Genomic DNA, 23,776 nt, shown 5'->3' on the forward strand with positions numbered 1-23,776 from the left:
TGTGTGTGTGTGTGTGCGTATGTGTGTGTATGGAGAGAGAGAGAGAGAGAGAGAGAGAGAGAGAGAGAGAGAAGGCTTCAGCACATTATAACAACAAGCTGAAATTATATCTACTATTAATTTTATAAATTTACAAATAAGCTGCTATATATATGTGTGTATATACAAATATGTGTGTGTGTGTATATGTATATATGAACAGAGCTAATATTTTCATGAATGTGGTCATTTATTCCCTAAACCATTTGGCTCCTTAAATATAGATGATACCAAACATTTAGGATTAAACAAAAGCATAATGACCAAGGTTTTGAAGTTCATATGTGAAAAGCAAAGTTGATGGGAAGAGCCAGCTGCCATATCTCCTAAAGTAACTTGTTTGTTTATAACTTTTAAAAAACAACTTTTGAAAGACCTTTTTTAGTATCCTCTTTCTCCCACCAGTGACTTTGAAGTACATTTTTCCTCTGGGACTCTTAGTCAAAAAAAAAAAAGAAAGAAAGAAAGAGAGAGAGAAACATTTTCAATGTTTGTAATATAGCCAAATATTGGCCTAAATTACATAGAGACTCAGAAGTAGATCACGCCATCCAAAGATTTTGCTTGTCTAACCTCACTGCAGTCAGGTCATTCTAGGAATGCCTTAAGAAACCTGGAAACTGTATGAACAATGACTGTTTCCATTAATTTATCATGGGTCACAAGGAAATCTCTTAAACAAAACTTCCCTTCAACTGTTAATTCTTTCTCCTCCTTTTTAGATGGTCAGAAAAGTGAACCCTGATAACATTTTTAATACTATCTAACCAAGGGCAAAAAAGGCATAAAACAATTCCATTACTCTATGAGCTGACATATGCATAGTATTTTAAATTTTATATGTTTGAGGAAATTAGGATTTGCCATTTTGTAACATAATCTTCTAGCCTTTATGTTTTCAAAAGCAAATTGTTATCTGCTCAACTCACAAATATTTTTAAAGAAGCTCTTAAAATTAAAAGTTTAATTTTAGGAGCAATTACAATATAATTATTTCTGTCAATGATGTTAAGTTTTTCTACTCTTCTAAAATACCTTTTACCATCTGGGTAGAGCATAAAAGTTGTAACCTCTCAACATTATTTTTATCATAATTCTCAAAAGAAAAATGTAATTCGTGGTGTCTCAAAAATAATTCTGTGTTCTTCAAGGCTATGCCAACAGAATATAAGGTCTGGTTGAGAGCATGCTACTGGTTTGCAGGATTTGATTGAATTATGTTTACTTTCTGAGGGCCAGCCTTGGTACAGAGAGGCTTATCACCAGTAGGCCAGACACTAATTAATGAATGATTTGTCCATAGACACAGATGGAAAGAAAAGCATAAAACCACCATCAGTTTTGTGTTCCCTCCTGCCACCTACCCCCCACAACATAGTGATAGGCAAGAGAGGAAAGTGATAAGAATGAAAGTTTTTGGACCATTTAAATATATTAAATTGACTGTTGGCACACTAAATCACATTTAGAACTAACATGTATTATCTCTCACCTTAATAGCTAGACATTATGTAGTTTAAGATTTTTAAAGTGCTTTATGCAAATTGTCTCTTTTGATCCTCACCACAGCCCTAGGAGGTAGATGCTATTATTATGCCTATTTTACAGATAAGGAAACTGAGGCAGAGGGAGAGGTTAAATGTCTTGTTACACAGCTGGTATCTGAGAGAGGTTTCAAACTCAGGTCTTCCTGACTGTAAGCCCAACACTCTATCTACTATACTACCCTTTCTAATGAAAAAATCTAAATATGAACACAATCATATTAATTATGACATCCTTGTTATCAGTGAAGCCAAAAGACAAAAAGGAAGTTGAAATGAAAGATGACTAATAGGTTCTCCTTGGAGATGTATATAAAAGGAGATTATAACACTAGTTTTAGTTCATGTACAAAGCCAACAAGAAATATTATTTTATATGATACTTGGTCTTCTCATGTTGCACATACTTATAAATAACATATTCAAAATGATGCTATATAAATAATTGTAGCCTAAGTGTCAGCATTTTTTTATACAGCATGTAAAGATAGAGAAATTCTACAAAGGACTCAATTAGGAGCCTTTAAATTAAATGAGCTTTACTTTTATATGTATTTCAATATTCAGTGACTTAACACACATAAGTTGGGATGGGGAAAAAGCATTTGTCCTTAAGGGTGATTGGCAGGAAGAGGAGAGTAAGGAGCCCCTTCTCAAGAAAGGCCCATAGAGGAAGAGGAAGCAATGACTTCTGTGTTCCAAACAGTTCACAATCTACCACCTGGGAGAGATAATCTCAGACCAAGCATTCAAGAGTCCTGGGAATTGTCCTGTAGTTTTTCAGTCATGTCTGACTCTTCATGACCCCGTTTGGGGTTTTCTTGGCAAAGATACTGGAGTAGTTTGCCATTTCTTTCTTCAGCTCATTTTTTAGGTGAGGAAACTGAGGCAAGTTGAGGGTTAAGTGACATTACCAGGGTCACACTGCTAATAAGTGTCTGAGACCAGATTTGAACTCGGGAAGATGAGTCTTTCTGACTTTAGGCCTGGAATTCTATCTACTGCACCATCTAGCTGGGAATATCAGTGCTCATCCCTCCTCCAACATACCAGCCCCAGAAATCATCATCACTGAAGGTAGCAATTCTTGTAGAGAAGAGGCCACCAATCACTCTGACATAAGCAACAACCACTAATAAACTACCACCAAGATCCCGAGGAATAGTGGACCCCTCTGGGCCACCAGCTCAGCATGTATCTCTGTAGACCAGCCATTTTTCAGGCAAATAAACCCCTGGGGAAATGCAATCTGACAAGTGCTTCTGTAAATGCTACGGAGATAGACAGCATTTGGTAATCACTGTCATTTATATAACATTTTATAGTTTTTAGAGGACGTAACAGATGTTACTTCATTTGACTGATAGTTCTACCTCCATTAGTAGCCACTACTACAGCTACCAATGAATGACCCAGAAAATAAAGTTCTTTCCACCAAAGTCTTAGGTACTTTCAAATGCTTCAGCATCAGAAAAGGATAAGATTTTATTCATGGAAATGCCACTAAAGAAGCTGTATTACAATATGCCTTGAGCTGCTGTGCTCTGAGGATGGACCTTTCTATCAGACTTACCGCTGAAATCTACTATGTCTGTATCTACATCTATATAGGTATGTCATCTGTCTGTCTATCTGTCTATCTGTTCCTTCCTATTAGAAGATGAGTTCCTTATTTATATGTATAGCCTATATCAGATTGTGTACCATCTTGGGGAAGGAAGTGGAGAAAAATTTAAAATTCAAAAGCTTATGGAAGTGATTGTTGATAATTCAAAATAAATTAATTAAAACTTTAAAAAAAAACCCAGAAGATGAGTTCCTTGAGAGCAAGGGTTGTCTTTCTATTTTATTTTTCTCCCTGGTACTTAGAAGAACATTTTGCATATAGTAAGAGGTTAGTAATTTTTAAATTCATGTTAAAAATAAAAAGGTCAGAATTAAGAAAGAAAAGAGGTCAAAGACTTGTAGGCCATAGAGAAGCTTCACTCCTATGTATCTTGAATATTTTCTTGAAGAAGAGAATAGGGAGCCACTGAGTTTGATGAACACCAGATAATGTTACAAAAAAATGACTGGTCCTTGGTAAGTTATTTTTGAACAGTCAGACCACCAAATTATTATAACAAGGATCCAAACCAATAACAAATTAGAAAAAATGAGAAGATATTAGGTTAAACTAAATTTAAACAATTAAAACATGTCTGACCTAAGTATTGCAAACCTGACCTATTTAAACAAAAAGGGGGGAAATAGATAAAATAATAGATTCTCACCATTTCCTAAGGAAGTTTAACCAATATGAATCAATCAACAAAAGAGGAGGCCAAAAGAGACTAGAAACTGCCAGCAAATACTTGATCACTTTGCCAAGTAGAGTGTTATAGGGGCCAAGAGCAACACTGTTTTATAATATAAACTTGTGCATAAATTCTTACACAAGAGGATGGTAGAAGATTATGAGCAGTACTGACTCATAAAAAAGGAAGAATTATTGGAAGGTAAAACAAATTTACAGAAGCTTGACACAAGATGCTGTTAGGCCAGATGATGTTGAAGGGGTTTAAAGAGGAAACTGGAAGTAGGTTAATAGGGAAAAAAGCACACAAAAATACCTAGAAAAAAATTCTTTTAAAATTTCCAAAAGAAACAATTTTCTCTTTTGATGACACTGGAGATGCTATATTTGGACTCTTGGTCATAGTCCCCAGTATGAGGACCTGGAAATGATAGTAAAAAAAATAAGAGGATCAGCTTCATGGGACCAAGTATACAGAGAAGGTCTTTGTAGGAGATGATATAATTGTGAAGGCATTGAGGGACTGATTCTCAAAATATCTGAAAGGGGAGAAAATATCGTATACTTGGGGGGGGGAGAATCACATATTGTTGAAAAAAGAATCATATAACTACTTTCCCATCTCTACCAAAGTCTTATAAGAATAATCTCCACACATGGACACATATTTTATGAATGTCTAAGAAGGAATTAGAAGGGTTGTTGTTGTTGTTTTAAAAGAGGATTCTGCCCTCCCTTCTTTTGTGGATGAGTTTATCTAAATCACATTCATGGTAATGATTTTTTGGTTTGTTTTCCTTTCAAAATAGTATAATTCCAATCTTTCTTCTTGCTCCTTGTCTTTTTTTTTTTTTTGGGTGAGGCAATTGGGGTTAAGTGACTTGCCCACAGTCACACAGCTAAGTGTTATGTGTCTGAGGCTGGATTTGAACTCAGGTCTTCCTGACTTCAGGGCTAGTGCTTTATCCACTGAGCTACCTAGCTGACCCTTAACCCTTGTCTTTAAATGGAAAAAAAGAAAAGGGAAAGAGGAAGAAGGAACAAAATCAGTTTTAGTAATCTGTACCTGAAACAGTGTGCTCCTAATACTATTGCTTCCTTTTCCTAATCCAGATCTTGATCAATGGGCCTTGATCTTTCTGTTTCTTCTTCTACTTTCATAATCAGCCTTTTAGCTGAAGTTTATTTTGCCCACAACTATTCTGTCCCCAATGCCACACAATTCCACACTCTTTTGTCCCTCTCTCAGCCCACTTCCCTGTTTTCTTTGTTATAGCTACCACCCCACCCACTTACTTGGCTAAACTCAACTAAGGGCAAGGTTCATGAGACCTTCAATCCTTCTAACATCCACCTCCATTTTTCTCCCCGTGGTGCCCCAATTATAAGAAATGGTAGGTTCCTCTTCCTTCTCCTACTCTTTCTAGATTACTTCTATTGTTCTTCAAAAAAAAAAATCTAGGACATGAGCTTGACTTTCTTTGTTTCTTCATTTGCCTTTTGGAAGATGGGATTCTGGAGGAAAAGTCTTTTCTTCCCCTTTCACAAGTTATCCCTTTCAAGCTGCTCAAATTGATTATACTTTGGGTTTCACTTGTCTCCAGTACTTTTTTGTTTGTTTGTTTGTTTGTTTGTTTTATCTACACAGCTCTGTTTTTTTTTTTGAACAGACATTGTTTGGAAGCCATGGATTCTACTGATCTATTTTCTCTCCATCAATTAATCTCATCTTTATGGTTTGCTTTTTTTTTTTTAGGTATAGGCTTTTTTTGTATATTATATTCTCCCCTTTCTCATATTTCCTGTGTAAACCTCTGTGATTAGAAGTAGGGATCCTTGGCATGTGATTTGTCTTGTAGTTCTTTTTTTACCTCTATTCTGTATCACATTTCTAGGTATTTAAAAATTGGGCTTTCTTTCAGGTGGCCTATAGAATCAACCATTTTTATTTTTTACTATGGTTCCAAAAGTCTGTGACCATTTTCTTCTCTGATTTCTGAAAACAAGATAACCAGAATATTTGTTAGATTAGTATATTCAGGGTAGGCCATTTTTCCTTAAAATTAAATCTCCAGATCTTCCAAAGCAGTTGTTTATCAGATATTCATGTGTCCAGCTAATCTTTTGATCTAATTTAGGAGGCAGGATGGTAATGTATGATGATATATAGACAAATGTGTGTTTTTATGTTAGTATATATCCATATGCTTACATGTCTACTCACACTGAAGAAATTGATATTGACCTAGTCCCTAGTGAACTAAATATGTTTCTTTTGGGTTCCAAGATTGACTACTGACATCAAGGAATGCTAATATATTTATACATGTGAAATGTGTACATGTAAATGTACATAAAACATATCAACATAGTTTTACTGGGTCCTTTACTGCTTTCTTGACATTTAATTAGGTAAGCTCCAAGAAGGGAAAGAGTAAAAACATATATACATTGTTTTTACAGATTTCCTGTAGATTTTTATATTATAGTCTCCTCTGACACATTTTCACATTCTAGAGGAAACACCCGTTTCTACTTATTTTCAAGGTCAGTGATAGGGTCATGTTTTTCAAATAGCCTCTGGTGTAGGGCTAGGAACATTGACAAATAAAATGACATACATATTTTTAAAAAATACATGTTCAAAACAGAGGCTTCAGGAAAAAGTCTCTATCTTAAGCCAAAAAAAGAGAAAGCCCCGTCTGAATATTTAGCCAGGAGTGATTTGTACCCAAAATAGCAGGAACAAGCTAGACATATTATTTAAAACACCAGTGACAGATTAATCAGTACAGTTTCAAGCTGTGCCAAATTCACACTCCATCAAACATGGCTGTTTTTCTAACATCAGTTCTGACAGCAATGAAAACCAGAAATCAAATCTTGTAGTCGATGCTGCCTTTATTTGCAGTGTTGTTGTTTTTTTAATAGATTTGTTGGGAGACCTGAAGTTCACTGCATTTTTTTTCAGAGTTCTCTTACGTCCCATCTAACATATAAGGAGCTCAACTCTTTTCTTTTATAACTGGCAATTCCCCAGATGCCCAAAATTAGGGAGGTCCCTTTTACCACCTTTTAGAAAAAGGACTATTACATGGGGTCCATGGGTAAATTGGAGAGGGTCCTTGAACTTAGATGTGAAAAAATTACATCTTTACTTCAATAGAATTGGCTTGCTTTGTAATATTTTATTTCACTCATCATTCTAAGGACAGCGACATCAGCACACCAGACTACCAAAGAGTTCATGACACCAAAAAAAAGTTAACTCCTGTGGAAGATTTTCAAAAACTAGTGGAATACAAGTTCTGATCAGGCCTTCCTGGTTGGAAGAGCTTCAAATATAGGCCCAGTGATAAAACTAGTCTTGGGACTAGCCCACTTAAATTGAGAAAAGTTTCATAAGCAGAAGGATGGCCAAAAGTCTTCACCCCTAACTTTTTTTTTTTAAATCCTTAGCCACTTAGAAGATGGTCAACTAAGATGTGACAGGACTGTAACCTGCTGTCAATTGAGAAAGACAAAATCAGACTTCTTTTGAAATAATGAAGTAATAAAAAGAGTCAGGTACAATGAATGTAATAGTTGTCAGTTTGGGGTACTATGAATGTAATACTCATGGGAAAAACTAACTCTTTACTCCAATTGTCAGTTAAGAAATAAGAGTTTAAAGTTTCCATGAGAGTTCAGCTTTTAGATTTCATTATGTTTACAACACATCAAGGTTGTATAAATGTATTTATATGTAACCAACCACTTAAGTGACAGGAAATAAACAGTTATACCATCAAAATAAAACAATTGTATCATTTGGCAGACTTTTGTTTCACACCTTATAGCCTATTATGAACTTGTAAAACCTAGTCTTTTGTAATAGATCCTCCAAAAATTCTTACAATTATCATACTCCTGCCATTTTAATATAGACTTTCAACATAATTGATGAGTAATTTAAGGAACATGAAACAAATTTAAATTATCATATACCTTTTGCCAAATGAATTCCTAAACAGGGTTTACATTCTCCATTGCCAGTAATATTTAGATGGCTCCATGATCTATTGACATGGCTACTTTCTTCCCTGGTAAAGATTTCAGTAACTAAAACGATTCATTCTAAGCAATTTTTGTCCACGTCCTTTCCATAAATCCCTAACAGAAGATCTACCCCATGCCCTAGAAGCCTCTTCATCAGAGGTGTCAAACACACAGGGCCAGCAAGTGTGGCCAAACCAAATTAAAATGTAATTGTGAAATATTTAACAAAATAAATAATAAAAATAAAAATATAACATAGATCTTATTATACAATGCAATATAAATACAATATTCTAAAAAGAATTTAGATGTTAATATGTGATTTTCTAAGAACCTAGAGGGATCTTTAGGTCCCATTTCTATTTGAGTTCGACATCAATGCTCTATATATCCCTCTTTGCCTCATAAATATTTGGCAAGTTATCCAAAAGCAATGTTAACTAAACTCTTCTACTGAACCAAGGGGGAAAAAGATTTATCATCAGTTCCATTTTTTCTTTAAATAAATTTCTATTTAAATCTAATTACACAGAAGACAATTCAGAAAATGAATATATTAAGACTCAACGTTAAGTCAGTCAAATTTAATCATTGACTATCCACCTTGAACACATGGACATTTGTCTGAATAAACAACAATTCTATCAAATAGGTTTTATCAATCAGGCAGGTGATGAAAGCAGTCACGATTGGACAAGCTGGCTAAAAACACTAGGTTCATTATTCCTTTACTCTGATATTATTTTTTTAAAAATCATACGAACTTTACCTCATTGACTTGCTTCTTATCTAAGTGGAAAATCTGACCCGAACTTGTAGAGGCAATCTCTTCATAGACTTTATAACCAATATGGCCTCTGTCATCACAGTCTCCTGTCAGCACAAACACCACCTGTAATCAAAATGATTCCTAGGATAAGCATTTTAAACCCAACTGTATAAATAAAACAGGATAAGGGGGTCAAGCTTTTTAATGTAAATAATTGACCTGTTGGCCATTTCTTTTTATATATTTTGTATGGAAAACATATGTAAAAGTTGGTGCACAAATAACATAAAAACCTTAACAGAAAGGCTCTTAAGCCTCTTGAGATGTGTGGAGTAATATATGAAGTCAGGAAGACATGAGTTCTTTCCTTTGACACTAATTGTGTTACCATGAACAATTCACTTCATCTTTCACTGTGTCCTCAGGTAACTTTCTGAGACTGAAAATTATGGATGAATTATTTATCTGAATCCATTTTGAGAGTTTCTACACTAGAAGATCCTTATCAGTGAAATCAAGGTCAAGATCCAACCCCTTCTCCCTCCAAAAAAAAACCCCACCCCCCAAAAAAACAATCCATGAAGATTAAATGCCTATCCATAAAGATGTATATGTAAACTAGTATGGAGACATACGTTTGAATGAAGTCTATTGTTAGTACTTTGTACAAATAATACAATTTTTCCACATAATGGTCAGATCTAAGAAAACATCTCCAATACTACTTAGCCCTGGGGTCATATAGGGAAACCTTGGAGTGCATGTATACTTACTTGTGACTGCTTCTGTTGGATGAGTTGTAATACTTCATGAGTTAGTCGATAATCTTTGGATCGTGCATCAGTAAATACATATATAAAAGATCCAGGGAGAGAAATTTCCAGGGCGATTTTGATGGCCCCAATACTCATTTCTGGACAATCACCACCACCCTGTTCAAAAGCACAGGGAAGAAAGTTATTTCATTAGTGGGAAAAAAAAGGCATTATCAATTATATCTGAATATATTCCAATTCTGATTAGCAAGGTTCTCTTTACTGTCTTCTGGTATGTTCCAAACAATTGGTCCCTTTGCAAGAAAAAAAAAGTTACGAATAAGCTATAACATACTAGTTTATATGCCCACATATGCTTCACACAGGTGGGCATACTGAAGGTAATGAAATGTTTTTATATATGAGTGTTTTACTTAGAAATAGGAGTTTTCACTGACAGGAGTGTGAATATTAATGATGGCATTTGGCATATATATGTATATATACAAATATATGTATACATGTACTATTATGTACTATTATTATATATGAATGTTACATGTCTGTGTATATATATGCATATTATCTAACATATGCACTACACACAATAACATTATATGTAAAATCATTGCATAGGACATGGACTAGACTTGTGATTTCTTTGGTAAAGGGAACTCCCAGGGGAGGAAACTCTCTCTATCATTGCAGATTGCCACCTACTCTGCAATATACAGCCTTAGAGAGTTATCTAGGGCTGCAGGATTAAGTGATTTGCTTGGGGTGACAAAGCCAGTATGTGTCAGCAGTCATACTTGAATCCTTGTCTTTTTGGCTTTAAGGTAAGCTCAGTATCTATTTATGCCACATACACTACATATATAGATATGATATATAACACATTATGCACACTTGTATTAAAAGTTATGTGTACCCTTTTGTTAGTATATGTTTCTATGTGCACAAACGTGTTTTCACAGTATATTCAATTTTAATTTGTATAGTACTGCATTTTGGCAGGTTTTGTCCAAACAGTTCAAGTCAGCTACTTGGAACTTGGAATTAATTTTTCTCATAGAAACAATGTTGTAAACGGCAGTAAAATTTCTTGCTCGGCTGAAGAAGTTTATTTAACCTATCATATAGGTGGTTCTATGATGGAGGACATGAAGAACAGGAGAAAGAATGAAGAATAGGAGAAAGGGGTGTAAAAGCCTTTTCTTGGGCTAAAGGCTGACTCAAGTAACAATTCTGAAATAGTTGATTGATTTTGACATATATTCTTCTTTTCTGCATTCCTCTCTCAATCTTTATGCCACTGGCTCATTCCCCAGATTTCAAGTGCCCTAAAGTTGCATTAAATCTAAAGCCTACCCCCCAAGGCCTACCACACTTGACAAAGTACTCCATGCTCTAAATTAAATACTTCCCATCCAACCCCAATAAAAAGTCACATAACCTCAGTGAAGTTGATTTTAAATAGCTATAGGAGGAAACAATTTGATTACAGAATCCTAGCATTATAAAAAATTTGAACTGGAAAGGACCACAGAAACCAGCACCTTCATTTTATCTACCTTAGATAATCCCTTAAAGCTCTGGATTCTATGCAAAACAAATGCTATGACCTCTCTTAAGCTAGTTCTGCTTCTAATAGCTTCTTTCTTTCCTCTACTTGTCTTCCTTCTCTCCCTCTCACATATGCTCTAAGAATACAAATTATTTTCGTAGTCCATGAAGTGCCAGTAGTGTGGTTAGGAATGACCGTTCATTTGTAACAGTAGGAGTGTAGTCACCCAATTTAATCTGACCCTATGAATTGATTGTTTTTATTTTGTTTTAACCACCAATATAGAATATTGGATAATAAAGAGGATTCTATTAGACTCCTTTCGAGTAAAAAGTTCTGGGGCATTTATTTATAGATCAGTCAGTCATTGCCATCTCAAAAGGACTCAAAGAGGTCAGCTGGTGAAGCCTATCCCAGTGAGCTTCACAGTTATGTCAATCAACAGCCCTGTTTACTATATCATTAACCAAAAGTTATAAAATTATTGTCAGTCCTATAAAGTTTGGGATAATATTCTTCAAAAATCCTGTGATTTCATTACAAAGAATATTTCTTTTGACCACTGCACCCAGCAACACCTCCAGACTCTTCTAAAATGGTTTTTCTAATTTATTTTGGCCAAAGAAATTCAAGTCTTGATGGCCAACCTTCTGACAAATAACATTTCCAAATTTAGTTTGGCTGGTCTTTGAATAACAGAAATAATCTGCCATTGAGTCTGCATTCAAACCTTTTCAACTTAGTCACACCTGCCAAAGGTCAGTTGGTTTAATGAAGTGCCTTGAGTTTATGCCATGTGGCGATCACTTGAAGGGGCCAGGAATGTTTAGCCCAGAAAAGAGAAGGTTTGGGGGGTGTGGGAAGGGTCATGATAGCTGTCCTCAAGTATCTGAAGGACTGTCATAAGAAAGAAGAATTAGACTTGTTTGTCTGGACCCAAAAGAATCTTTAAACTATAACTAAAAAGTAAGCTGCTTTAGGGCAGGGATTCCTCTCCTCCTTTTTTGCAAGTTCCTCTTAAGCCTCTTAATTCTAACCAAAGAAGTCCCTTGAACTATTTGCCCTTGTTTTATATTGTGTGAAGACAAGAAGTGTCTGATCAACCGTCCTGTCATAATCCTCAATATGTTAAGTGATGATGACAGAGACAGCCTGACATAGAGGAAAAAGCCTACCTCAGAGACCTAGGTTCATGTATTGCCTTTGACAGAGTTATTAACGCCTCTGAAACATGTTGGCTGTGTGACCTTAGTCAAGTCATTTACCTCACTGCCTCCTGGCAACTCTAAGCCCATAGGGCTGAGTTACTGAGTGGTTGTTGATCTTCACTGGTAGAGGGAGACTATTTACCAGAAGTTTCCAAACTGTGAAATCACAGGTTGGGTTTTAAATAAACAACAAAACTTAACATTAGTTATAGTTTAATAGTTTAATTTTCCAAGGTAAACCTACAATTTCTTTTCACCTTTATAGATCCGGTTTTGGAGTATTTAATATTTTTAGTTTCTTCTCTGTATTCTGAATTATTTTTGTTTATCTTTCTCCAAAGTACATTGATAAAATAGGATACCATATTTTAATTGGCCTGTGATAAACACTGTGAAGTATAGATGCAGGATAAATCATCATGGCTAACTTTATAATAAGTGTACAGTCAACACAGCATTAGTAAATATCCCTTTGGAAGTAGGAGAGGGAAGGATAAGAGGATTGAGAGGGCAGTAGCCAAAGAGTTCATTAATTTTGGCATATGGCACCTGTTATTTTAAGGCAAAAATACAATAAAATACAGTCAATTAAGGAGACAATATGATAACTAAAGAGGACTACCAGCAAAGCAAATAATTAAAGAGGAAGAGTAGTACTATCAATGAATTAAAGCCACAATCAGCTTGAATAAAATCCAAATGCAAATAAATCTTCATGTGATAAATTAGTACTTGGTTATCTACAGTGATTCAATTAGCAGGATGATTTTATTAACTTTGTGCTATACAAAGAATTTGCACTTTGGTTTACTATATTGGCAGATTTCTATAATTCCATTCCCAATGCTATATAACAAAATCTATTAGTATAGTTTCGCCTTTATCTTACTATTACTTAGCCTGTATGTGCTAAGTTTACAAAGAACTTACCTATAAGAAGACTGCCTCCTATACTCCAAATATCAGGCACTTTCACATGTCTCATGTTAGAAGTGGAACAGAACTTAAAAGTCTTCCACACTCCAGAAGTGGCCTTATCCAGGGCCAATAGGAAGGTAAGTAAAACAGAAACGCTATTTAAATAATTGTGTATATTTCAACAAAGAGATTCAGGAGCCTGTTAAAAGCCCTTGAACTGAATGACCAAGAATCATTCACCCAATGGAATTAATTTCAGTATCAGACCAAATCTTGAGTGGAGACCTTGTATGATATGTACCAATGATGATATGTACCAATAAGAATTTTGTAAGCCTATGGCAATAATGATTCATATATTTAAATGGACCCTGGAGTCCCCAAATCAGTGAGTCAATCAAGAAGCATTTATTGAGGGCTAACTATGTTCCAGGCACTATACTAAACACTGGGGATATAAAGACGTGGGAAGGAGGGGACACACGACAGGGACATGGTTCCTGCTCTTATGCATGCATTTTCTGAGGGAGAATACATTCAGGATAGACAAACACACAGAATGATAGACTGAGAGAGAGAGAGAGATCGCCACCTCCTCTCTAGAACTCTTCTTTCCTTCTCCCATTTCTGGTTCCTTTCATGTGCTATCTTCCCTGTTAAGATTTAAGTTTCTTCAGGCTAGGGAATGATTATGTATATTATATTATATTATATTATATTATATTATATTGTATTGTATTGTATTGTATTGTATTGTATTGTATTGTATTGTATTGTATTGTATTGTATTGTATTATATTATATTATATTATATTATATTATATTATATTATATTATATTATAGGCACACAGTAAGTGCTTAATAAACACTTTATCTATATCTGCTATTTTCTCTTCAATTCCTAGCTCAGTGCTATTCTCCATAAAGTCTACCCTGATCTTTATAGCTAAAAGTAATTCCTGTTTCCTTGAATCTTTCAATCAATCAATCAATAGGCATTTATTGAACACCTATGTGCCAGGGACTGTGCAAGGCGCTGGGAATTCAAAGAAAAAAAGTTATATGGTCTCTGCCCTCAAAGGGCTTGCATTGTATTAGGAGAGAGATGTGTGTGTGTGTGTGTGTGTGTGTGTGTGTGTGTGTGTGTGTGTGTGTGTGTGTGTGTACAAAAGAGATACAAAGTATTCAAGAGAAAGTGGACTTAGCACCAAGGATATTGGTTAGGAAAGCCCTCATCTAAAAGTGGCACTTGAACATAATCTTGGTGGAAACTAGGATTCCTAAGTGAGGACGGAGTATGTTTCAAGGATGGAGAACAGCTAATACAAAGGTATGGAGGTGGGAGATAGAATGCCATAAATGTGGGATATTAAAAAGATCAATTTGGATGGAAAACACCTAGACGCATCAAAAATATATACATAATTATTAAAGGTATCTTTTAGGAGGTAGGTGGGTAAGAATGATTCTTTGTCATTAACAGCTTTATTTATGCAAATTCTCATATTTTCTTAAGATAGCATTCTTTTTGCTATTTTATATTTGGTCTTCATTATTTCCTCATCTGAATCCACTAAAAAAGAAGCATATCCATGGAAGCAATATCTATATGGAGAATGTGTGTATAGTTCTTCTTCTTTTTTTTTTTTGCTTTTTGGTGAGGCAATTAGGGTTAAGTGACTTGCCCAGGGTCACACAGCTAGTAAGTGTCATGTGTCTGAGGCACAATTTGAACTCAGGTCCTCCTGACTCCAAAGCCAGAGCTCTATCTACTGTGCCCCCTAGCTGCCCCCATCCTTCATTTTTTAAGAGGACCAACGACATTACAATGTTGGGGTAAAATAGCGAATAATGGGTAATATTTCAACTTGCACACAAACTGGATTTAAGTGAGGCAGAGTTGCATAAAATCATCAGCCTTGGTCTCTCTTCCAGAGTCATCAAAGTCCAATGGCAAGACAAAAGTTGAGACAAATGGTGATGGCCCAGAATGCAATGCATGACCTTGGCATGTTCAATATCTGACCAAACTCTAAGTATTCCACAGCACCTACTTCAGCTGCCTTCATGGCCATTTGAACTATTCTCATCCACCCATTCTACCAGGGTAAGTCTTCACATGCTTTAGGTAGACATTCCCCCTCACTGAAGGGTTTGAGGCCTATTGGTTACCCTCAACATTGTTTAGCCCATTTGCCAAAATGGGTTTTTTTGGGGGGGTGTAAATGAAGAGGGAATATTTTCCTTCAGCCACTTCAAATCTTCACCAATATTGCTCCTCTAACAATAGAAGACACAATTATAGCTATTCCATTAGAAACCATTTTTGAGGCTTTTAGTTTTATTCCTTCAGCTACATTTTCAAACACCATGATGAATTTTTCAATTTTTTTCATCCTAATCTTCTATGAAAGGTATGAAATTATCTTTGTGATTTTTTTCTGATCAAATCCATAAAATGTTACTGCAATTAGAATGAAAAGGAAAGGAAATTCCAAAAGATATAAGAATCACAACTCCATCCCTCCAGAATGAAATTCTGCACATCTAAACATTTTGTTTGTCCATATGATAAAAATCAGAGTTATTTGAGAAGTGACTACAGAATGAAGATTTCACTATTCTTCCCCTGTTTTAAAGTTTTCATTGTCTCTATCAGACTTAAAAATATCCCCCAGTATAAGGCAGAGCCCTGAAAAACCAAAGGAATGCTGGCCAGAAGAATAAGATCAGAATATTCCACCCCAGTAATTCTTCTAACTCATTAACTAGCTCAAAAGATGAAGTAAACACTACCTAGTCCAAGCATGTGATGCAAATTCTTCCAAAATGAGGTTTCATAGTAATATAACCCAAAATCACACTAATAACCTGAGTTATACTATTATTCTCTTAATCACAAGTATCAACTCAGTAAATATTAATAAACATTGGAATAAACAATGGTATTGACATTTTGATATTAAAGCACTTTGATATTAAAGCCTTTTGATAAAGCACTTTTTCAAGCATCCATAGGAAAGTATCTGTGGCAATACAAAATAAAATCCTTAAAACACCCTTTCAAAAACAGGAAGACTACTTTAGCCAGTCTAAATAAAATGTAAAAAACTGTCTATCAATATATAAATATTATTAAAGGCCATGCTGCCATGAAGGCCATCATCAAAAAAGAAACATTAAATTTCAAGTCTGTCTTTCCCTGTCTCTCTTTTTGTTTTAACATTATGCACCAAAAAATACAAAAAATATAAGACATACAAGAGGAAATTAGCATTAAAAAAGGAATGGAAAAGGATTCTTGCTGAAGTAGGACTTTAGTTGAGACATAAAGGAAGCCAGGGAAGTTAGGAGACAGAGCTGGGAGGGAGAGAGCTTCAGGACAGTGAAAATGCCCAACTAGGAGATGGAGTATCTAGTGGGAGGAACAGCAAAGAGAAAGAAGAGCTGAGGAGGACATCTAAGTTATGAGCCTGAATGACTAGAAGCATGATAGTATCCTTCATAGTAATGGGGTAGTTAGGAAGGGGAGAAGGGCCAAAGGGGAAGGATAAATGAGTTCAGTTTTGAACCTGCTGAGTTTTAAGATTTCTTCAGGACATCTAGTTCAAATTGTCCAATAAGAAGTTAGAGATGTGACTCTGGAGATCAACCAAGAGGTCCGAGCTGGACAAATAAATCTGAGATTCATCTACATAGAGATAATAGTTGCAACTATGGGAGTCAACAAGATTCAAATGGAGGTCATCCAGTCTTCACTTGGAATCCTAATGATATCATTATGGAAAATAGGATAGAAGGAAAAGAGAAGAGGGTCAGAATAGAGCGTTGGGGGAAAGACCCCGTATGGAAAAGGGATTGGATTTGTTCTGTTTGGCCCCTAAGAGCAGACCTAAAAGCTATGCATGGAAGTTAATGCCCTCCTTCATCCCCAACAAAAAAAAAAAAGAGTTAGTGTTACTGTTACTTTCTAATAATTGGAACTATCCAAAAGGAATCCATATACAAAAATGGAACAGTCTGCTTCAGAAAATTGTGGGTTTCTTCTCATTGGAGGTTTTCAAGCAAAGGCTGGATGGCCATTTGTTGGATACTGCAAATCAAATCCGCCCCCCCCCCCGCCATTGGTTGAACTGCATATTCACTCAGATGCCACCAACTTGAAATTCTGTGACTTTGGTACTAATATAAACCTAACTAAGCACATAATTGCTCTGAGTCAACAGCATAAGACATTTTAAGTATGAGGCTCCCCAAAGAAAAGCAGATCACTGCTTCAGTGCTGGATTTTTCTCTAACTTTAAATCTGGCAGGGCAGCTGAAGGTCAGACACTAGCAAAAACAATACTCTGCAACCTTCTCTTTAAGCAATTGATCTTGAACTTAGCCATCTCTGTTTCCTTGAAATAGTACCTTCTGACACTTTAGAATCCTTACTATTTGAGTCATTTCAATCAAAGGAATGTTTATGATGAAAAGAGATGGCACCAACCCCACAGATATAATCCCAAACCAGAGACAATTCTTTTATTTCTCCCGTATCTGTTCTTGAAACATTCTTCTAATCATAAAACCCTCCAAAATGTAGCCTTTATGGAGAAACCAACAGAAAGTCTCAAGGCAGCCAGTAAATTGAGTATGTTAAGTTAAAAAGGCAACATTTTACCTCACATATGTCAGAAATTCATGCTGGCAACGCTCACACATCCCAAAGGAGAGATCAGTATAGACCACTTAATTTTTTCCTGCTGTTGCAAAGCCGGTGTCTTCTTTTTAAAAAGAGTCACTCTGCCTTGAGTTCCACATTTGCAGACAGGGGCTTTTATTATAACTGCTTTGACATTACTTTTTAGGAACATAACATTCTTCTCTGTGCACATGCACAAAATTATACGCTCCAAATGTTACCTTTCAGCCGATAGTTTATCAACATTTAAATCTTTTAACCGAAATGAGAGTGTAAAAGTGTTCCTGGTAATTCTCCTGGTGTTCAGTCAAACTGCTTGCCTGTCATTATCACAAATATGATTTCCTACAATGGAAAGTAAGGATTCTCTGCCATCCCTCCACCTCAAAGCATTAAAATGTAATACTTTCATCCTCAAAATTCTCCATTTTGTCATTTCTTTTTCATTTCCTTAAACTTCTAAATCCTTTCTGACCCATGAAGTTACTTATTTATAGCAAGGTTTAAATCTATATCCTTGGCTGGGTGCTTTGGATTTCTTTTTTTAGGTTGAACCACTTGGGTCACTCAGGAAGTCAGAAATTCTGTTTCTGGCATCTTCTTTCTAGGTCTACAGTCCTTGTAATAGTATAGAAAGCCCTAGAATTGGTAGCAGGAAGCCCTAGATCCCTATCCTGCCTTAAATAAATCTAGCAAGTGACGACGGGCAAATGACTTAACTGCTCTGAGCCTTAGTTTCTTCATCTGTAAAATGGAGTTCAGACTAACTGAAATAGCTTTCTTATGGGCTTGCTGAAAGGTTCAATTGAACAAATTGATTGGATGTGCTTTGCAAAATTTAAAAGTGATATATAAATAGCAGTCATTTATATCATCCCCAACTATGGGACTACATATTAGTATAGCTTTCTAAGGTTTTATCTTTAGCAAGTAGTGGGCTTTGTTGTAGACATTAAAATTGAATAAAACAATTGTGCCCTGGTAAAATTCCACCCCCTCCCATAATTTCCCCCATAAGTAGCATGGTATAATGGTCACCAAGTTGTCCTTGGAGCCAGGAAAAACTGGGTTCCATTCCTACCTCTGACACATACTAGCTGTATGACCCTGGGCAAGTAACTTAGCCTCCCAGTGCCCTAGGCAACTAAGACTAGAAGTAGCAGAGAAGTGCTGGATTCATTAGCAGAGGTATTGCCATGACCTTCCTCTTATCAATGAAATCACAGGTTCAATTCTTATTCCTAAACTTTCCTTTCCAAAATTTTCATTTTTAAAGAGATAATGTTTATAAAGCACTTTAAGCTAGTTTTTCTCAAAGGGCATGATACAAAATTTTGGATAGTATGTTATTTCAGACAAAAAAATTATAAATAATTTTATTTGATTTCAATTCTACTTATCCAGTATACACAGCAGGGCAATTCACCAAATAAAACTTGCTTATTACCCATTTGCACTAACCTCAAAGAAAACCAGATCCCAAACAAACCAGCAACTAAACAAAAATGGCTACTTTTATTGAAGAGAACCTATGAAAACAAAAATATTTTCACTTTCTCAAGACATTGCCATCCTAAGCATTCAATAAGCTGCAATTCTTAATGACAAAGAATACTTCACTGTTCGGAAAAAAAGGAAAAGAAAAATACTGCTTTAATATTTTCCAGTGGAAAGAAAACTGGCTAATTTCTATAGCAAAGAATTCTAGTTAACAAAGTTATTGTTGACACTATTTTAAAAGTCTTAACTATTTGTTTAGTCTTTTATTTTAATCAAATAAGTTAAGATATGAACATATTTGATAAAACTAGCTTTGTTGCTGATATGAAATATAAAGTCTGAAATCCCATTCACTTTTATTTATTAAGGATCTATAATCAAAGCAACATTTTAAAGGTTTTACTATAAACCAACAAACAAATAACTTCAAGAATAGTAACAGACAGAAACATAATTCATTGATTTCTTAATTGTTTTCCCTAATGTGGATATTAACCATTATGTAGTCTTTTGAGCTTAAGACTCAGCTAATGTGGTAAAACTAAATGCAAAAAAAAAATTAACATCGACATGATTAACAACAATAATGAGCCGCTGTTCAAAAGTTCAGAAAATCTGAACTAAATTAATGAAAGTTTTGAACACACAAATGCTGATTCAGATTTCTAGACTTCACAAATGTGGTCATAAAGCCCACAAAGTCAGGTTGCCATTTTTTTTGTCCCCCAGGGCTTTACCTCAAAAAAACAAACAAACTTACTTAAGAAATATCCTTTGAAAATATTTCAGTGCTTCTCTCTTGGTCTGAGTCCACAGGAAAGATATAATATTAAAATTCATATTGTATAAAAACAATTAAAGCCTCTCAATTTTATACTGCCTTCTCCAGAAGGGAGAAAAGTCTTATTTAAAGATGGTTGGATGAAAGGTTACTCCTCTCATTCATCCTTCTCACCCTTCTCTACTCTCTGCCCCTACACCCACAAAAGGTATATTCGTTCATTCATGTTTGTAATGAGCCTAATATTTTTTCCCCTTATATATCATCAGAGCTGTATAGAACATTTAGCTCAGCCCCCAATTTTACAGATAATGAGACTGACGCCTAAAAAAGATAAATTGCTGGCCAAGATGACACAGCTAAATATTGTTAGAAGAGAAATAAAAATCCAGGCCCACAGACCCACTATCCAATGTAATTCTTTTTTTTTTTTTATCATATTTCTTCCCTTAAACATCACCTTTTAGAAGGAGGGAAAGGAATAGAAGGTAAGGGAAAGTATGATGATCAATTCAGATTTCTACCTACATATTTAAGAAATATTTCCTTCAAATACAGAGGGCTCATTAGCAATCTATCCTAAAGGAAATGAGAAGGGAAGAAAACAACCTGCACCCCTCCCAGATTCTCTTGATTGTGACCAAAGAAGAAAATGAATTCCCAGCTGCCAATAATCCATGTGACTTCCAGAAAGGTAACTTAACCTCACCAAAAATGGCACAGCAAAGGCATTGAGTGGGGGAGAAGCAACACTTGCTTTACAAGCCAATGTGTGCAAAGCACTTACCTTATTATGCCACTTGATCCTCATCATAACCTGATGAGATAGGTGCTTTTATAATCCTCAATTTATAGATCCAGAAACTGAGACTGAGAGATGTGAACGTACCCAGGGTCACATAGCTAATAAGTGTCTGAGGTTGAATTTCAATGCAGGTCTCATGCTTGAGCCATCATGCTATTCTGCTTCCCTCACTACCTAACTCATAGGATTCATAGGAGGAAAGCACTTTACAAATTATCAAGATACTAAATAAATATGACCTACTATGATTACTCTGTTACTCTGCAACTAAGCACAGGAGAAAAAGCCTCCCCATCCTTTGGATAAACAGAGCTAGCTAGTGATGGCCAGGGGAGGAAGGGTCAGGCTCAATATGAACTATCATCAGCTACTCAAATGTAACCTACGTAGAAGAAATAACGAAGGTAAAATGTGAAGACAGTTGTGTATTTCCAAGAAAAACATGATATGATAAAATATGTCCAAAGGATCTAGTGGTTTTTCAGTCTAAGATTTCATTTGAGTTTGGAAATGGAACAAAAAGGAGCTAGAAGACCTCCATTATGGTCCATGTTTCAGTATCTGTCATATTTTGCTGACAGTAATATTTTCAAAGTGCTAAAAGTATTTTAGACTGACTAAAAAATACTTGTGTAGAAAAGACATACTTGATCATAAATGTTGTTCCTCAAATGGAAGGAGGAAAAATGTCCCTGTGACCTCAGTTATTTTCATAATTATGTTTTAAAAATTAATTCCTTAAAACACCAATAAGACTAAATTGACGTCCTGTCAGTCAAAACAATAAAAAGACATAGATTAACATGTACAATTTGCGATGACCAAACTTAATTCCAGACCCAGGTGATAAAATGCACTCCCCTCCTCTTGTACTGGAGTGGCTTTTTGCAGATGCAGAATGGTGCATCATTGTCACTTTATTAGTCAGTTTTGTTGAAATATTTTTCTTTATTATAAGGGAAGGTCCAGTGTAGGGACCAGATGTGACTGTGGCATAAAAACCATGAGGCATCAACAAAACTTCGCTTTTGATGGTATAGTTTCTAAGGAGAGGATACTGTTATTATGGGAGGGACACTAACTGAAACTGTGAGAGTCTAAAAAAAGCAATGAAGTGAAATGATGAGCCCTGTCAAAATTCTGCTGGAAAAATGTTCATCAAAAAGAAGACCAGAAGACTAGAAACTATTCTCTTAACAGCAAGCAATCTCACACATTTTCCTCTTCTATTATCCCATAAATGTTTAAATTCTTTTCTTTACATTTTCCATCTGCCTTTAAATAGGGAACTTGCATTTGAGTCAGCTGAGCTCTATACATAGCTCACTGTGAGGATCAAGCTTTTACACAATGCAATTATTTTAATAACCACAGTATGTACCCTTGCACTGAAACTGGCTTGCCCAATTGTACTTCCTACCTAACCTGTTTTAATTTTACCTATCCCAGTCTCATGAACTGTCTCTTTCTTTGGCTGCACATTCTATATACTTTTTATTAATCTCTGATCTATATGACTAAGGTATGGAGTTCAGTAAAACTAAAGTTAAATAAAAAGTGATGACTCTCAGTTTTTCTTCCTCTTGAAATGCAGATGTGTAGCTCTACAACCAGGGAAATAGAACGTACACATGGAAACCATTGCTCCAAGTTGAAATATACATCCAAGCAGCATGAAATAAATCAAAACTGTTACAGAGTTCTAATGTATCAGTGACATATACTGGGCTTCATCACTCACAGAAAACATTAACTAGGGAGATAATATGAATATTTTAGAGCCTCCAAAACCAGAAGTCTCCATAATCAAAACAAAGGAAGATGTTGCATCCCAGGCATTTCATTATGCATGACTCCTGCGGCAGACCGATACTCATATAAGCATTTAGATGATGAAATTCAAGTCCATAGCTTCAAAGAACATCTTGAATCTCAAATCCCTAGTGCTACATATGATAGTTTTAAACCTATTCATTCTAAGAATTTTCCTTAATACCTTACAGAACAAAATGTTTGATCTCTAGGAGATCCAAGCAGAAGCCAACCCCACTTCAAGATCACTGGAACAGGTAGCCTTCTCTATTCTCAAAATACAATATGTGACTATTCCCTTATCTTTAAAAAATCTGTAAGTTTATGAAGGTTATTATAATAATGCATAATGAATCCTTTGGAAACCAATACTTTTATAACAAAGTAGATTGTATTTTCTATTTTAAAAATACTTTTTCATAAAAATTGATTTTATAAAAGCAAAGTTATCATGTGCTGTATAGCTTAAAATAGCTCTACTAATAGTTTCCATTTGAACATTACCAAAGGTCCAAAGGGCTGAGACCTTAGGCAAAACTGTGAGTTTGGGAAAGTCTATCTTCAAAAGCAACATACATACATATATATATATATATATATATATATATATATATATATATATATATATATATATATATATATATGTATATATATACACACACACACACATACACACATACATATATATACACACACACACATATATACACACACACACACACACACACACACACACACACATATATACACATATAGATAGATAGATATATCTCCGATGGAAGATAGTTGCTGATTTCTTTCTTAGAATGTTTAGCTAAGACTTGGGGTGCAGGGGATATGATAACCATCTTCAAGGATCTGAAGGATTATCACATGGAAGGTGAGATTAGTTCTTTTGTTTGGCGTTGGAGGAGAAACATAGGTGCACTGGGTGAAAGGTTCAAAAAAGCCAATTTAGGCTTGATGTCAGGAAGAACTTCTTGACAATTAAAGTTGTTTGAGTGGAATGGGCTACCTTGAAAGGTGGTGGGTTTCCCTCTGTGAAAGTCTTCAAGA

At 35.3% G+C, this 23,776-nt stretch overlaps 1 protein-coding gene across 1 annotated transcript in view; it reads right to left on the minus strand.

Moving 5' to 3' along the window:
- Positions 1–23,776, minus strand: part of HMCN1 (hemicentin 1) — a 495,504-nt gene that overhangs the window by 348,245 nt on the left and 123,483 nt on the right. The window contains 2 exon segments of the mRNA XM_020984406.2: positions 8,687–8,809; positions 9,460–9,618. Coding sequence (XP_020840065.1) covers positions 8,687–8,809; positions 9,460–9,618 — 282 coding nt within the window.

Source organism: Phascolarctos cinereus, unplaced genomic scaffold (assembly GCF_003287225.1).
Source record: "Phascolarctos cinereus isolate Bilbo 61053 unplaced genomic scaffold, phaCin_HiC Scaffold_5;HRSCAF=322, whole genome shotgun sequence".
NCBI classification, from domain to species: domain Eukaryota; kingdom Metazoa; phylum Chordata; class Mammalia; order Diprotodontia; family Phascolarctidae; genus Phascolarctos; species Phascolarctos cinereus.